We start from the raw sequence: 17,718 nt of genomic DNA on the forward strand, positions 1-17,718 counted from the left end.
TCATCCTGCGGGTGTCCCTCAGGAAGTGAGCCTGACGGGAGGACACCAGGCCTGCAGGCTCCTCCGGGTCTCTGAGTGTGTGGACTCTGCTCCTTGAAAGTGACTCAGGGCTGGGGTGGGCGGCCGAGAAGCCGGAGCCCCCGCCCCTGACCAGGGGCCTCTCGGGTCTCAGAGCACCTCCTTCCCTAATCCGAGCCCATCTCAGATCTCTGGGGGAAGCAGAAAGGTGCTGCTGCCCACCCCGCCCCAGGCTCTCTCCAAAAGCAAAGGGGTTTCCCGAGATATAAAATCTCTTGTCAGCTCCCCTGCTGGAAGGCTGGCTTTCCTTCTCATCCCCTGAGGACAGGGCAGGCTCGGCTTTGGGGGGCCGGCGGGTGTCCCCACTCTGCCCTGCCCTCCTCCCTCCCAGCCCTTGGACTCTCCTGTGCCCCATACACCAAGGGACCACGCCTCTCTGCTCACACCCAAGTTCAAATTGGTTGTAGTGCCTTCAGCACCTTGACCCTGGCTCGTGAAAGTCTCTGCAAGAGCGCCCAGAGCCTTTGTCCCCAGAGGCCACCTGAGGGCAAAGGCAAGAGGATGGACCCAGTGTCCTGTGTCTGGGATGAGCACCGTCTGTGGCTTCGGTCCAGCCCAGGGACATGGAGGGAATGGGAAGCATCCGTTGTGGCAAGGGTCACTCTGGGCATCAGCAGACCCAAAGTCCCCAGGGCCATGCCTCTGGAAGACAGCCAGGGCAGAAGGACAAGGAATCCTGCTTTGCCCTCACTGTTCCTCCAACCTCCTTCAAGGCCACCCTTCTCTGAGTCTCAGTTTCTCCACTGGTGGAGCAGGAGTGCCCACCTCCCCGGTGGTCGGGAGGGTTCGCCGAGCTAGTGCGTGCCCAGTCCTTTCAGGAGCCAAAATAAACTCAGATGTCAGTCTTAGGAGCGGGGGAAGGGCAGTGGGCTTCATATGGGGAGCTCCTGCCGCCAGCCGAGCTGTGTGACTTGGGGCAAGACCCTGCCCCTCTCTGGTCCTCAGCATCCACTGTGCAAAGAGGCCGTTGGAGCTCGTCCTCACGAAGGAAGTCCTTCTTTAAAGAGTCTCTGATGGAAACAGCCCCCTGAGGGTTCAGGGACAGAGGAAAGGGTTGTGGTGGGGGACCAAGCGCCCAGGCCTGGTTCAACTCACACCACAGAGATGAGGCCTTTCCAAACGCCGCAGACCAGATGCTCCGTCCCCTCTATGTTCACCATTCAGTGAGTCTGGGGGGCAGGGGAGGCTGTCCTTTAGGATCCCACCGCATCCCCGGCGCCCTGGCTGGTGAACCTTCATGGCACCGCCCCCGGGAGCCTAATTAGATTGCAGCCCCCCCTCAGCTGTGTCCATGTCCCCGTGTCGCGCTGTCACCAGGCATGCCAGGATTGCAGGCCAATTGCTTGTTTACGAGACTGTCTGTCTTGGGAGGAGGCCCAGCAGGCACAGCCAGTGAATAGATAAATCCTCCCCCTGCCCCCCAGCTTTGAACCTGATGGCAAGAATCATTTTTATCCTGACCAGCCGCCTGTTGGAGGAAAACAAGCACCGGTCCCAGAGTCTGGCTAACCTGGTGTCGCTTCTGGCTCCGGGACCTCCTTTCCAGCCCCGCGGAGCCTTGGTTCCCTGCTCCGTGCCAGGGAACGATGGAGGGATCATGTACTTTGCCGAGCTTTTTGTGGGATGGAGGGAGATCGCTGTAGGTGAACACCCGGACACCGAGCCTCGGCATTGCCCTGTGCTCCCCTCACACCCCGGGCCCCCGCCAGCCGCCCGCCCCCCTTGCTTCTCGGTGTGCCCAGGGCACCTGGTTGGCAGGGCTGTGGGGTTATTGATTGGCACTGGATCTGAGTGCGTCCTTGAGGGAGGAAAGCCACTGCTGTCTTTGTCTTGGACCAGGCTCAGGGCTGGCACGTGCGGGAAGGAGGGAACTGGACATGCAGCCACCAAAGTGCTTTCAGCTCCATCCCATTTCCCCTCCTCCTCCTCCTCCTTCTCCTCCCCTGGTGGTTGCACTGGCCTTGAGAACCGCCACCCCCCTGCCCCCCATCTTGCAGGTGAGGAAACTGAGGCTCAGGAGGGGAGACTGGTGCAGGCCTCACAGCTTGTCAGGGCAGAGCCCTGCCGCCTGGAAACCAGGTTGCTGAAGGTGTGTTGGCAGCTCCCTGCGGCCCGAGCCTCTGCCCTGGTCCGCAGCGCCCTCACCTGGCTGGGGTGCTTGCAGGACATTTCTGGGCTCTACACCAACCCAGACCTGTATTTGCTTCCCCCTGGGGGGGAGGGGGTTGGCGGGGGCTTCTCCATCGCTCATGTCCACCTGCTTTCTCTCTCTCTCTCTCTCTCTCTTCCCAGAAAGTATGCCCTGAGGCTGAGGGCAGTGAAAATAAAAGGAGTGATTTATGAACTGAGCTGTTCTTCTTAATCAGAGAACCCCTCCTGGGCCCGCGCTGTGCAGATGGGCTGGAGCCGCCATCTGGGGCGGTGGGAGGGGCAAGGTTAATAAAGCTGTCTGGCCCAGGCGGGGGGCTTGCACCGGAGAACCCCCGAGGTGCTGCGTGACCTCACCCGTCTCTGCCCCTCTCTGGGCCTCAGGGCTCCCATCTGTCAGGGGATGGTGGGGATTGGGTCATCCCCCAGAGGCCTCCAGCTGGCACAGGGGAGGATGCTAGCTGGCTCCCTGAGAGTCTGCCTGGTTCCTGATTCAGGCTAGAGCAGCCCTGGGTTGGAAATTTTGGTGTCCAAGACATAAGCCTCCCTCTTTCTGGTGTCCTCTCCATGGACTGTGTCTTGTCGGGAGCTCTGATTTGGAGTCCAGCCAGCTTGGGCCTGAATCGTGGCTGTGTCTGATTAGCCATATGGATAAACTCAGGCCAGTTCATTCCATTCTCTTAAATCTCAGCTTCCTCGTATGTAAAATGGTACAATAATGGTACTGACCTCGTGGGCCAGGAGTACGTAGGAGAACGCTGGAGAGATGCTTAGCAGAGCCTGCTGCATGGTTAGCACTCAATACTATGAGTTATCGTTAGAATCAATTATCACAAAATTGTAGCGGTTAATTTGAATTTGGGGCCCCTTAGGGGAAAGATGTTTATAGCCGTCCTGACCAAACTGTCTGTCCGTGGTTCTTTCCCGTGCTCACCTCCACTGATGACTGGTGGATGTGGTTTGGGCATCCCCTTTCTCCTGGTATATGAGAATAATAGCTCCCCGTGGGAAGAGTGCTTTGCAGGTTTCCAAGAGTTTTTGTATCATATGAGTTAAGTTCAAGTACTTCGTATCATTAATTCTTTTTTTTTTTTAAGCTCTATTTATTTGGGAGAAAGAGTGCAAGCTGGGGGAGGAGCAGAGGGAGAGGGAGAGAGAGAATCTCAAGCAGACTCCACACTGAGTGCAGAGCCCGACTCCGGGCTCGATCCCAGGACCCTGAGATTACAATCAATCTGAGCTAGAACTGAGAGTTGAATGCTTAGCTGACTGAGCCACCCAGGCACCCCCATATCATGAATTCTTACAGCCACCTTTGGCTTTGAAATTGAGGATCACAGTTTTCAGAGGAGAACCTGGCATCTCAGAGAGGGTTAGTGACTTTCTGAAGGTCTCAGGGAACTAACTGGCCAAGGCAAGTGCCGTCTCTGCGGTGATGGGGAACACGTGGCAGGCATCCCCTCTGTGGTCCTTTGCCAGCTTCCCCTGAATGCAGATCTTTGCTGGGTCAGGAAGCAGGAGCCCGGCCATGGGTTGGGAGAGCAGAAAGGACAAAGAGGGATGGGAGGCTGTTCGGGGCAGTTGGAACCCCAGAAGGGGGTAAGCCTATTTCAGCCCTGGAGCATGCATACAATGGGGCCAGGATCTCCAGTGAAGAGGGGGTGGGGAGATGCCAGAAGGAGTTCAGTGCCTTCTCTTTGTCACTGGATGGGCCTTGTGTTGGTCACCTGGGCCTGTCATTCCAGCCTCAATGACCAGAGGAAAAGGAGTCACATCACACTCAGGATAACTGCCAGCCTGAGATCCTGGGCAGGAATGGTGATGTTGGAGACCAGGGCTGGGATGGGGCAGGGGAGAAAACGGGGATAGGGGAAAACTGACTCCTCCTCGCTTCCCTGAGCCGTGGGGCTAGGCAGGGGGTACAGCCCCTGAACTAGAATTGAGGCTCCCCTCCCTAGGGGCACAGAGACCCTAGCTCCAGAAAGGAGCCTGAATAGGCTGCATCTCACCTTGTGAGCCATCCCGGGACAAAGGTCCAGCCCAAAGCTTCTAGGACCTTGCCTGGACCCAGGGGGCTTCTCTCTGCACCACCCCTTGCACCACCCCCCACCCCCACCCCCACCCCCCGCCGTGTCCACCCTACTGGTAGTTTCCTGCCTGGTAGGGGCCAGAGTGCATGGAACCCCTGCTCAGCCTTAGGGCCAATGTTAGCAGATTCATCACTGTTCAGGCCAGATGGGCCTGGCTTTTCTGACATCTTTGCCTGGAATCTGGGATCTCGGGAGAATGCTCAGCTTTGCCATTTACCAAGGTAATTCTCTGTTGCCTTCGGTAAAATGGGCCAATAGCCCTCCCAGCAGGGCTGCTGTGAGGACTCAGTGTGATCACACAGCTAGTTCTGATTCCTAGGTTTGCATTCCAGCTCCAAGGCATCCCAGCTGTGGGATGCTGGACAAATCATTTCCCTCCAGGGCTCGGCTTCCTCCTGGTAAACGGCGGTGCTCATGGGATCCCTGCTTCCAGGTGTCATGAGCATTCAGGAAGCTCATGCATGTGAGCGTGTAGCCCAAAGCTCTGCAGCGGATACAGAGGCAGGTGGTTGACGAGCCTGCTACATGTGTGTGTTTAGTCCGAATAGGGAGCTCCCAGGGACTCAGCAGGTCTCAGGACGGAGGCCCCTTCTCCTGCCTTTCCATCTGCCAGCCTCACCTCCACTGTGCCACCCCTTCCTCATGAAACCTCCCTAAGCCCGCAGTGGCGTTATACCAGTGGATGGCCCTCCTTCCTGCTGGTCCCCAGCCCTATGGTCTTCCTTTTCTTTGTCTCCTCCAACCTCCTCCACTGACACAGAAGGCGAGCTTCCTGGCATCTCCGTCCCGAATGCCGCCCGACCAGGAGGGTGAGCTTCTTTACAGCCCCGTTTCCTGACACGGCCCCCAGCACACAGCAGGTGCTCAATATGTGTCTCCTGAGCAGATGCATGGGTGGATGGGGAGAGGAGTCTTTCATCCACCACCCCCTCCTCCACTGACATGAATGGGAAGGAATCTGAACTGGCATCTGAGAACCACCCCCCCAACATCTCCCTCCCTGGAACCCCATGAGAATGCCCACTGCAGCCCAAGCTCCCCCGCCCCACGCTTCCAGATCCTTCTTGATCCCGACCTGGCCGAGTGATTCCCCACAAGTGTGGCCAAATACGAGCCTCCTTCGGGGCCCATTCTGACTACTGAAAGCAAACTCTCGTTTTCCACTGCTGAGATCTGGTCCTCTGTAGGAGCCTTCTGGCAAGCCCTTCTGTGAGGCCAAGCAACCCTTTCCAGCATCCAGTTTCTCCCTTGGGAGTCAGGATTTCTGGGGAGGGGGTTTGATGGACAGGGCCATGCTGGCACTCTCTCTGCTCAGGCATCACTGCAGATGGCCAGGTGACATCCAGGTGGCTTCCAGGTGTGTGGGCCACCATGCCCACTGCCTCCTCTCAGCTCATCAACCATATAGATGAAGCCCGGGCCAGAAACGGAAAGTCTCTTAAAGATGTGGTTCCCCGCGTAGCTCTTGTGAGGACTCAGGAGCTGCCATCTGGGCAGAGGGCAGGCACCCCGCGCAGGCCTCCCCAGCTGGAGTGGGCCTCGATGCTGAGAGCTTTTCATTAGCACTAATGGACCCAGATGAGCAGGGCACTTGCCCTGTGTGCGTCCTTAGGGCAGGTTTACATAAACAGCTTCTTGAACGTGGCTGCTTTTTATTGACTTCCTATAGTAATTGAATATTTTTCTCCTTCTAGGACAAGCTGGGCCAATAGAAGAATATACAAGACCCCCTCTGACCAGGAGACTCTGTCCTGCTGACGCCTGAAGAGCTGCCCAGGTGACAAGTCAGCAAAGGGCATGCCCTCCCTCTGCGCGCCTCCGCCCTGTCCCCTGACACTGCCCTACCTCCGCCTCCGTTCGTTTTCAGCCCATCTGTCTGCCATCTCACGTCCTGCTGTCTATCTTTCTGTCTTTCCCAGTCTTTCTGACTAGTCTTTTTTTCTCTGATTCATTCACAGATCTACACGGTTCTCTGTTTCTGTTTCTCTTTTTCCAACATTCATTCATTCAGATGTATGAACTGAGGACCCGCTGTGTGCCGGGCACTGCTCTGGATGCTAGGAATGAGGCAGAGAACGAAACAGGTCCCTGTCTTTAGGAAGCCTGCATTCTAACAAGGGAAGACGTGTGCCACCAAAATAAATAAGCACAATACCGAGCCTATCGTGTATTCCCAGGCCCCTGACCTGGGATCCTGACCAGGGCTCTAGCCTCACGTCCATCCCTAACTGGCTTGCTGACTTGGCCACGCCTCCTTCCCATTTCTCATTTCCAGAGTGAGGGCAATGGGCCAGTCAGCTTGCCCTACCGGTTCGGGACCCAGAACTCCTATTACGGAAACGCTGGTGACATAAATTATATAAGCATTGGCTTCTACACCAAGGGTGACACAAACAGTAGTGTCAGAGAAAAGTTTTCCTTACATCCCCACAAAGCTCTGAACCACCTGGTTTTGTTGTACAAGAACCAGTCGGTTGCATCTGGGGGTCACGTTGTCCGGTGAAACACCCGTCTGTAAGGCCAGAACCATCACTTGGTCAGGTGAGGGGGCACCGTGACCGGCACCATGACAGGAGCCTCGAGACCATGAGATCCAGGGCAGCAGCCCCCCCAGCCCCACACTCACCTTGAGGCAGACCCCTTCGTGGAAGGGCAGCTGGAACTGCAACACCCAGCCTGCTCCCCTGCACGCTTTCGCCGTGCACGTGAGGAATTGAACTCACAGGAAGTCAGGTCTGCCTGAAATGCTGACTCCCACATTTCATCACCCTGGCCCTAAGATTTAAAAGATTCTTTTTTAGGATTTTTATTTATTCATGAGAGACACACAGAGAGAGGCAGAGACACAGGCAGAGGGAGAAGCAGGCTCCCTTCAGGAGCCCCATGCAGGACTCGATCCCAGGACCCCAGAATCATGACCTAACCAAAGGCAGATGGCTCGGGCAGCCCCAGTGATGCAGCGGTTTAGCACCACCTGCAGCCTGGCGTGTGATCCTGGAGACCCGGGATCGAGTCTCACATCAGACTTCCTGCACGGAGCCTGCTTCTCCCTCTGACTGTGTTTCTGCCCCTCTCTCTCTGTCTCTATGAATAAATAAAATCTTAAAAAAAGAAAAAAAAAGGCAGATGGCTCAACCACCAAGCCACCCAGGTGCCCCGATTTAAAGGATTTTATCCATCAAACGGTGCTGCCTTTACCAAGTCATATCCTAAATGTACCTTAGAGTTTCTCCTGCATTTTTGTTCTGTAAAGTCATACTATACCTGGTGGTTAGAGTCCTCCCCTCTCCTGATTCAGGGAACCTGGCCAGTGTATTGGTGTCTGGGGAAGTAGGTGAGAGTGGCTGCCCTGTGGCGGGACAGAGCAGGAAGGGAAGAAGGAACGGAGCCGCCGTGTGCCAGCTGTGGTGTGAGGAGCTTGGCACCTCTTCCCGTTCAACCTTGAGTCTGCACAATTTCCTCTGGACGCCAGCATTCCTGGCCCCATTTTGCAGACAAGAAAGCAAAGGCCCAGAGAAGCTGTGTGTTTGTCCGAGATCATGAGGCTGGAAAGTGGAAGGGCCAGGCCCAGTCAGACCCTGCGGCCCAGCCACACTGATACTCTCCCCTTGGGGTCCCTGTCAACTCCGGGGATTGGGGAAACCTTAGGGGGGCCTTTCACCCCTGGCCCCAGAGAGGGTATGTCATGTTCCTTCAGCAGAGAGATTCCCAGTCTCCTCCATAAGTGCCTCTGAACATCATTTCTGAGAAACAGTTCAGCCTTTGGACCTCATGGTCAGCTCAAGATTCTTCTCAGCCCACCTTCCAGAGACTATGTCCCACCCTCCTTTGAGGTAAATTAGGGAACTGGGCTGATTCGCTCCACCTCCAGGAGGCTCTGTGGGTGAGTGGAGCTCTCGACCAGATCCAGGCAGGGGATTGGAGGTTGGTCTGTCCCTCTTGTCTGGCCAATTGGCTAAGGAGGTGTGTCCCACACTCAGAAACCCCTGGTGGCAGGTGGAACAGTCAGGCGTTGTTGGTCTTTTGGCTTCAGCCTGGCTGGCAGTGGATGAGGGCTCAGAAGGCTGATTTCCCCGAATAGCGGGAAATGAGGTGGCACAGCAGATATGAAGACGGGCCTGAATTTTGGAGGAGGATGGATGAACGGGGCAGGGCAATTAGCGCTTATCCAAAATGATGATAAAGAGTTGTGGCTCCGGAAGAAAACAGACATATCCTGACTCAGGCACTTCTGTGCTATGTGACCTTTTTTTTAAAATGATTTTTAATTTATTTATTCATGAGAGACACACAGAGAGAGAGGCAGAAGCATACGCAGAGGGAGAAGCAGGCTCCATGCAGGGAGCCCGATGTGGAACTCGATCCCAGGTCTCCAGGATCACGCCCTGGGCTGGAGGCGACACTAAACCGCTGAGCCACTGCTATACTGTCCCAGGATAGGGGATCACACCCAGGACCCTGGGATCACGCCCTGAGCCTAAAGCAGACGCTCAACCACTGAGCCATCCAGGCGTCCCTATGCTGTGTGACCTTGCATGAGAGGTCAGGCACCTCTCTGAGCCTAAGTTCCCTTGCCCGATAAATGGAGATGACATTACGCCTGTCCTGGAACTTGATGAGGATTGAGATTGTGCATGTTCCTTGGCCCATGGCAAGAGTTTAAGATATGCCAGCTGTTACTAGCTATTGCTACACTGTTAGCTCCCGGGTGCCAAGTCCTGCACTCCGTATTTTCCATGCGTTATGAGGAAAGCATTATTTGTATACTAATTTTAAAGACCAGGAAACTCAGATGCATGCAGTTTAGAAACACCCCAGGTCCCCAGCTGAGCCTGGCAGGGCTGGGATTTGATCCTCCGTCAGGCACCAGCACCTTCTCTCCACTCACCCACTCTGCCCTGGAGCTGGAACTGGGCTTCTGTATCCCCATCTGCCCTCTGGCTCCCACCATCTATTTTTCTACCTGCCTCACCTTTGAGGTTGTCAGAGGCTCTTCCCAGGAGACACGCTCCTTTTATTGCATTTGTCTGGGAGCCCAGCACTCCACAAGCTACCCATTAGATGTAATCTGTAACGAACGCGGTATGTAATAAATACAGGTAGCCCGTTTATGAGCTGCCATATTTATTATGCCCCTTAATTGCTACAAAGCCAGAGCCAGCTGAAGCCAGATCCTGCTCTGGAAAGCAACTTTGCCTGGGTGGGCCCAGGAGGGGGCCGCTAAAGCCTGGCCTCCCGCAGAACCCCAGCATCTTAGCGGGGCAGCCCCTTCTGCCCTTGACGGAAGGAACTGACAAGTCATCAACTTCCTGCTCCATCATCTTGCAGAGGAAGGGGCTGAGGCCAGAGAGAGGAAATGACTTGCAGAGCAGGAGACGGGGCTCTGGACTCGCAGTCCAGTGCTCCTGCTGCCCTTCTGTCTACCTGAAAGCTGCCCCCGGAACCAGGCGGAGCACAGGATCTGCAGTGGGCCAAGGGGCATGTTTACAAGCCCAGGGATGTTGGGCAGGTCGCTTCACGTCCTTGAGCCGCAGTGTCCTCATCTGTAAAATGGACAGTGCTTCACACTTCACGGGGTCATCGAAAGAGTCAGGACAGTTACTTTGTGGAGCAGGTGTGTGGCTGGCAAGGAGTCGGTGCTGAATAAATATTCTTTCCTGTCCTCTTCCCCGTTTCTAAAGAACACGGCGTCTCAGCAGATGTGTGGAGTTGAGTAGGCCTGGTGTCAAAGGGAGAGGGGGTCAGAATGCAGCACCTAGGGTTTATAATTTTTTAAAGGATTTTATTTATTTATTTATTCATGAGAGACACAGAGAGAGGCAGAGGCAGGGACGTAGGCAGAAGGTAGAAGCAGGCTTCCTGCAGGGAGCCCAATGTGGGACCCGATCCTGGGTCTCCAGGATCACACTCTAGGCTGAAGGCGGCGCTAAACTGCTGAGCCACCCGGGCTGCCCCAGCACCTAGGTTTAAGTCATTGTCCTGGGGTCCTGAGCTCAGAGGGAGCAGCAGCCCAGGGAAGCCTGTACAGCTGCTGAGTTGGTGGTAAGAGCCGTCCACCCCACTCCAGGCCAGCGCAGTCATTTACTTCTCACAACAGGCCATGAAGTGGGCCCTCAGTGGGCCCTCGGTTCCCATTCTTGCAGAGGAGGAAACTGAGGCTCCCAGAGTTTAGGTCACTTGGCAAAGACACAACAGTAGAAAGAGCCTGGGTGTGTTCGACTCCAGAGCCTGTGCACAGAACCACTATGTTTGGATGCAGGTGAGATGCTGCTTCTAGAAGGCTGGGGTGAAGGAGGGGCATGGCTGGTTAGGTGGGCCTGGAGATGGCATCCTGGGGAATTGCCGTGGAAGCAGGGAGCCTGGGCATAGGGATGACGGAGGAGACAAAGATGACCCACAGTCAAGGATGAGGGTCAAGATGTTCAACAACTGGTGCGCAATGGCACGGGCCAATCAGAAGACAGGCTGGCTAAACAGCAGGCTGACCAGACCTGGGAGTCCCCACCAAATCTCAGCCCTCCCACCACCCACTGGAGGGGACAGGTCCTGGGACAAAGGAAGGGACAGGTTCTCTTGATCCTGGCTATCCAGGGCAGCTCTGGGCTCTCTGGCCTCGAGAAGATCTGGAGAGAAAGACAGGCAAATGGAGCATCAGGAGTCACATGAGGACTGTCCTCACTCTGGAGAGGGCACAGCAGAGAGAGGAAAGGAGAAAGTTAGGAGCCCCCCTGCTTGTGTGAATCCTCCTGCCTCTTCTCTCTGTTGGGGGTAAGGAGGCCTCAAAGCCCTTAGCCTGGCACCAGGCTTCCTGCCCATGCTGTTTAATTCACATTTGCTATGTTGTGGGCTTTTATGCAGTCCAGACCATATACCAGGACCTGCTGTGTCCCAGGAGGGGGACACAGCTGCCATCCCATGCCATAGGGAGCTCAACGGAACACTGGCTGATGCCGTAATGGTATACAGTATAGTAGGGCAGCGGTGGAGGTCAGCAGAGGCCACGGGAGCTCTTGGGAAGGCAGGATGGGGGGTATCGGGGAAGGAGGTGATGCCTAGGGGGATGAATAGGAAATGAATGGAAAGGCAGGAGAGGGCAAGGCAGTTTGAACAGAAGGGAGTGGAGGCACTAAATGAGCTTCGGGGACTCTCCTTTAATGTCGGCGATGGGGCAAAGGCACAGAAGGTGGCCGTGGGAGTCTTGGGGAACCTTGCAGACCACAGTTAGGGGGTGGCTGGTCTCCTGTAGAGGCCAGGCGTTTAGCAGGGGCATCATGTGGCTAGATGTGCTCTATGGAAAGGCCCCTCTGGAGGTGCTGGCTGGAGGTAGGGAGACCAGGCCAAGGCTGAGGCCACAGCTGGGTGAGAGAGGAGGAGGCCGGGAGCAGGAGTGAGGCCGGAGGTGCTTGAAAGATCCCTGGAAGGGAGTGGATGCTGTCACCAGACTCTAGCTTTGGAGGCCAATGACATTTCATAAACTCAAGCCACAGCTCAGTGAAGGGAGGAGCTCCCCCCCCCCCCCCACACACACTCCATCCTTTGTTCCTCCAAATTAGACTGCCTGGTTCAAGTCTCGGCTTCACCACTCAGCAGCTGCAACCTCAGGCAAGTCACCTAGCCTCCCTCTGCCTCAGTTTCCTTCTCTGGAAAACTGGGATGATGATTGTACTTACCTCACAGGTTGTTGTGAGTTCATACATGTCAAGCCTAAGGATGGAGCCCTGCACCTGCTAAATGCTCAATCGTGTTATTATTCACAAGGGTGGAGACCAGCCAGGTGACCCCAGGAGCCCTGTGTTCCCCTTCTCCTCTAGCCCAATCTAAGGAAAGCCCTTGGGCTGGGCGCCTCTGGAAGGACAAAGGCTTTGGGACTGGAGCCCTTGGTTCAGGTTCATTCGTTGGTTTTCTCTTGGAGTGGCCTTGGGTTCATCACTGGGTGACCCGATGCATTGGTTTCTGACACTCAATAAAAAAAGAAAGCAAATGTGGCTCTGATGATGCTCTGTGCCCTGTCCGTGTGTCCCCTGCTCAGCTCTGTCTTTTTTTCAGGCTCAATAAACCTAGTAGAGCATCCAGCAGGGGTCGGGCCATGGAAGGAGGGAACCCTGGGGCCCCATGGCCCATGCCTACCTGACCCAGCACCCTCCTCATGGACTCCCAGGTGCCTGAGTGGTGCCGGGCCCGCTGCCCGACTAAGGTCAGACCCTTGGCACAACAGCAAAAACCACAAGAAGAGTTGACGAGAGGCACCACACTTTCCTGCACGCCCTTCCCCAGTAGGGGGTTCTGCTGTGCTTTCCTCAACATAGATTCAAATGCACTTTTAAAACCCTCTGGCCTAAACCAAAATGCTGCGTGGGGCTGGTCCTGTCATCACCAGTGGAATGATCTGAGTGGGTGGGAGGCGAGCGTTGCCCTGGCCCCTTTGCTCCTTAGACTATGAGGGTGTTGGCTTTCCTTGCTGGGGGGGGGGGGGGGAGGCATCAGGTGGTGGTTTGGGGTGGGAAGGGGGCAGATTTGCTCAGTGCCCACCACATACCAGGTGCCGTGTGTGGGCTTTGGTGTTAGATCTAAGCATTAGGGGCCTTGGGCAGATCCCTTAATCTCTCCGATAATCACATACACCTTGCCAGACTACTGTGAAAATTTGCGGTAACCAGCGCCCATACCTCACTGGTTGTTACAAGAATTAAATAAGATAATAGGTGTGAAGCACTGGGCCCAGGATTAGCACACAGCAGGTGCTCCCCAAACAGGGACTGCTATTATTAAGATGAATCATAATAATCCTGGCAGCAACCACTTAAGACAGGATTTGTCAACCTTCCTTTGGTGGGTAAGGCAAACTGAGCCCGGCTCTCTCCGGAGGGAGGATGGGAAACCGTGGGAAGTAAGGAAGCACCATCACCCCCCCAACATTCGACGGCTTCCAGCAATACTCCCAGGACCCTTTGCACCGCGTCCTGTCGTAGAAGCGCAGACCGCCTGCTGGGGTCACCTGAAGAGCGACTCAGGCCAGGCCAAGCCGCAGCCTTGCCCGTTAGCAGCTGGAGGAGGTTGGCCGTGTGTTAGTTCACTGTGAGCCTGGTCTCCTCACCTGTCACATGGACCTCTGATCCCCGCCCCAGGTCTCTCTCCCCGGGGTTGTCATGAACAAAGTATGGCAGTATTGAATACTGAATGTGAGCATGACTGTGGGCCTTGGGGTCTGACTCATGATAGCAGTTGCCGTCTGCCTCCCCTGGGGATGCAGAAGGGCTGCCTCTTATTGGTTTCAAGCCCCAGCACCTGGCACACAGTCGGTGCACAATAAATGCTGGCTGAACGGAGTTGTATCCAGTGACTCACTACCTGGGACATACTGTTAGGTAGGGACAGGGAAGGCTCCTTAGGTAGGTGGGATGCCGCAGGTCCCATTACGGGGGTAGTCACGGTGTGAGGAGGGCTTGGCCTCAGGAGCAGGGCTCAGGTGCCCAGGTAGGTGCCCATACCGCCTTCCGCCTCTGACAGCCCTCCTCGCTGGCACCATGGAACCACCCTGGGACGTGCTGCAGGTTGGAGGGCATATGGGGCGGCAGGAAGTTTGTGAGGCCCAGGATTCTGCTCCTGCTCCGTGACCTTGGCCAGTTCCCGAAGGCTCTGAGCCTGAGTGGCTCATCGGCCAGATGGAAGGCTCACCTCTGCAACTAAGCACTGTCTCCAGGCAGCCCTGTTGAGCCCTTGCCACCTGCTAGATGTGGTGCTAAGCGTGAGACTAAGCATGTTCCTGCATTATTTCTGTGAATCCTCATGATACTGCCGGGAGGAAGCTTCTGGTTTTGATCTCCTTTCTCAGGTGGGAAAGAGCAAGATTCAGAGAGGTGGAGCGATTTGCCCAAGACCGCACAGCAAATGAATGTAGAACTGGGCTTGGACCCAGGCAGGCTGGCTTCCTCGAGTTCTCCTAATGCTGGCCCCACAGAGTAAAGAGCCGCCTCCGAGCGAGGAAATCGTTACCAGTGTCCCTCTTCCAGGAACCCCCATAGGGGAGGGCAGGTGGGGGGCCAAGGGTCCTTTCTGGGCAGGGTCCCCCAGCGGGGAAACTGAGAGTCTTGCTGTTTTGTAGGTAGAACACCATGGAAGGCGACTGTCTGAGCTGCATGAAGTATCTGATGTTTGTCTTCAATTTCTTCATATTTGTAAGTATGGCTGGGACGTGCCCAGGGTGTCCCTGGGCCTGCTGGGTGGGCATAACAGGCTGTACCTTAGAAATGGTCACACCAAAAAAAAAGAAAGAAAGAAAAAAAAAAGAAATAGTCACACCAGGCTGAGTCCTGGGGATAGGTTGGGGTCAGTGCTAAAAGCAAACCTACCCACCCAGACAGAATTTCCCAGACGAGAGGTCCCCCCGCCCCCCGTGGGGCCCGGCCCAGTCCGAAGAGCCTACAGTCGGTCTCAAGAGAGATGTTTTGCACAGATCCTGAGCTGCCAGGCCCTCTGACAAAGCGTAGGGGCCTTAGTACTGGATCTGACCCCTGGTGGAGGCTGAGGACAAGGAGGGAATGGAGAAGAGGGCAGCAGAGAGAGCCTCGTGGGTAAAAGAAGATACGAACTCCCCCTCCCTTCCCCTGGTGGCCCCGAGGAAGAAAGGGCAGGGTGGATGGGAAGGTGATTAGCAAGTTTCGGGAGATATCTGTTCAGTTTTCCTTGGGGACACAGCAGGACTGGAATCCCATCCGTTATAGGAGAACAGTTTGGCCTCATCAGATTTCGAGTGGAGGTAAAATGTCTGGAATCCCTGTGTGTTGGGGCACAGAGAGCCCCACTGGACCCTGACCCCCCCAGAGCTGTTGCAGGCATCCGAGCTGCTGCGACCACCTGACGTAATTGAAACCTCTCTGGGGCCGGGAGCACCCAGAGTTCAAAGCTGGTCTGCATCTAACCAGCTGTGTGATCAGAAACACATTTCACCTCTCTGAACCTCGGTATCTTCATCCCTTAATTACCTACCTCAACAGGGTTTTTTGGGAAGTTAAGCAAGATTTGTTTAGGAAGCGCCTGGAAGGTGCCAGCACTTGCTGGCTTAGCTCCATCCGAATCCAGCCTATGGAGTCTGTGGTGAGTCTATGCACAGAGGCCTGAGCGCTCAGGGGGCCAGCCCAGCGCCCTGCAGCACAGCCTACCTGCTGGCAGCACCCCCGAGCTCTGCTCGGGCCCCTGGCTTCTCACAGGGGCAGAGCCACACTCCTGGCCTCTTGAGCCCCCGCAGGCTCTCCCGACCCCACCTCAACCTTTGACTTTAGTGCAGCCAGGACCTGGGTGAGTAAAAGTCCACCGATGCCCTCCAGGGTAGGGTCCCTGTGAAAGAGAGGTCCCTTTCTGGTCACGACTGTCTTTCTTCAATCTCTCCTTCTATTTTGTATATATTCAACCAATTGTCCCGGGGTCCCTCCCTTGCCCATAATCCTAAAGAACAGGGAGCCCCCCAGACTTGAATCCTAGACCCAACTTCCAAGCTGGGTGGCCCCGGGCAAGCCCCAGTGTCGCCCCCTGAAATCGGGCTGCGTCCCCTTGGGCAGCTCAGTCTGTGCCTGGGACACAGCCCTCGGCTCACAGCGGTTGAGCCCCAAACCTTAAGAGCAATGAGGAGCGAGGAGCCTTTGACCAGATCTCTTGTAAGGGACGGAGGAGAAAAGCAGCGTGCAATGCAGGGTGCAGTGTGGACTGTCACTGGGAGCCCCAGTGGGCCTTTCCTTTCCCTGCCCCTCACCACCGCCCCGTTCTGGGTCCTTCGGGGCCTCCCCGCTGCACCCCTGCCCTGACCCCTGTACCTAAGGATCTCGTCTCCTGCTCCAAGCCCCAAGCCATGCTGATTTGCCCACCAGCTTGCACACCCCTCTCAGGCACACCAGAGCTCACCCGTTTGCTCTTATCTGCAGGCTGGCATTGCTGGCCCCGCGCCTCTGGGGGGCCTCCAGTCCTGCCACCACACGGGGATTGCAGGCACTTTTACCCCCTTCAAAATCTGCTGAGGCCAAACTGCTCTCCTACGGCAGATGGGCTTCCAGGCCTGGCCTGTCCCCTGGGAAGACTGAACGGATATTTACTGATCACCTTCCCATCTACTGTCCTTTCCTCCTCAGGGCCACCTGGGGGAGGGGGGGTTGGTAGCTTCTTTTCCCCCCGGGGAAGCTAAGGCTCAGGGAGGTTAAGCCAGGATGAGTAAGGCACGCAGAGATGCGCGGTGGACAGGAGCACAAACAAGACGGCTTGCCAGGAGCCCGTCTGACAGTGGCGAGCCCACCCTGATGAGAGCTCCTGTCGGGGACAAAGCGGATGGCGTGTGTCCGGGTGTGTCTGAGGCCCAGCACAGGCCTCAGAGCATGTTCCGTAGACTCGGGGCGTGTCAGAGAAGCCCGGGATTCAGCCCCGGCTCTGCCATGAGCTTGCTGTGTGGCCTTCAGCAGGTCACTGGCCCTCTCTGGGGCTCAGTGTGGAATCAAGAGGGGGCGCCTGGTGCCCTCATTACCCTTCAGCTCTGACATTTAAGGAGAATCTAAAAGAGGCAGATAAACTCTATAGGACGCGGTCCTCAGCAGCCCGCGGTGGGGCGCAGATGGGAGATGGGGTTTATGGGACGCCCTTAAGGTCCAGGTGACCAGGAAAATGCAAACCAGAGAAAAGGATTGCTGGGACGCCGGTGTGTGCAGCAAGTGGGGTTTCTGTCTGGTTCTCTGGGGCTCTGCCCCGGGGCCCCGCTCAGGGGGACGGTGTGCGTGCGCAGTGGCTAACCCCCGTGTCTACCTGTCTCTCCCCCTCCCTCCCTCCCGGCGCTGGGAGCAGCTGGGTGGGGCCTGCCTGCTGGGCATTGGCGTCTGGGTCATGGTGGACCCCACCGGCTTCCGGGAGATCGTGGCCGCCAACCCCCTGCTTATCACAGGCGCCTACATCCTCCTGGCCATGGGGGGCCTGCTCTTTCTGCTCGGCTTCCTGGGCTGCTGCGGGGCCGTCCGTGAGAACAAGTGTCTGCTGCTGTTTGTGAGTAGCCCCACCCCCACCCCACCCATGGGTTCCTGGGGCAAAGCGTGATGCGGGGGGGTGCTGTGTCTACACTGCAGGGGACTCAGAGGTCACACCCAGCTGGGCTGGCCTCCAGGAGCGGGAAGGCCACCAGCCTGTTCCGCTTGCACCTGCGGCCCCAGCTTCCAGAGCCTGCTGCTCCCTGCACTGGGCCCGTGCCTGCCGTCAGGTGGAGAGCAGCCTGGGCCTCCGGGTCTGAACAGCCGAGGCACGGTCAGCTGAGCACACGGCCCAGGATGCTTTTCTCCTTGCCTTCTCCCAAGAACTCAAATGTATAACTCCTTGGTGCAAAAGGAGGGAGGGTACCTGTTCCATAATCCAGTCACAGCTTGCATTTCCAGTTTTA

The 17,718-nt window shown here is 56.4% G+C and overlaps 1 protein-coding gene across 3 annotated transcripts in view; it reads left to right on the forward strand.

Moving 5' to 3' along the window:
• TSPAN18 (tetraspanin 18) overlaps positions 1 to 17,718 on the forward strand; it is a 186,010-nt gene that overhangs the window by 150,665 nt on the left and 17,627 nt on the right. For all 3 annotated transcript variants that reach the window (XM_072790522.1, XM_072790524.1, XM_072790523.1), the window contains 3 exons: positions 6,011 to 6,093; positions 14,419 to 14,491; positions 17,136 to 17,330. In XM_072790522.1, the coding sequence (XP_072646623.1) occupies positions 14,429 to 14,491; positions 17,136 to 17,330 (258 nt within the window). In that variant the 5' untranslated portion in view covers positions 6,011 to 6,093; positions 14,419 to 14,428. The remainder of the gene's footprint in view (positions 1 to 6,010; positions 6,094 to 14,418; positions 14,492 to 17,135; positions 17,331 to 17,718) is intronic.

This window comes from Canis lupus, chromosome 21 (genome assembly GCF_048164855.1).
Source record: "Canis lupus baileyi chromosome 21, mCanLup2.hap1, whole genome shotgun sequence".
Taxonomy (NCBI): Eukaryota; Metazoa; Chordata; class Mammalia; order Carnivora; family Canidae; genus Canis; species Canis lupus.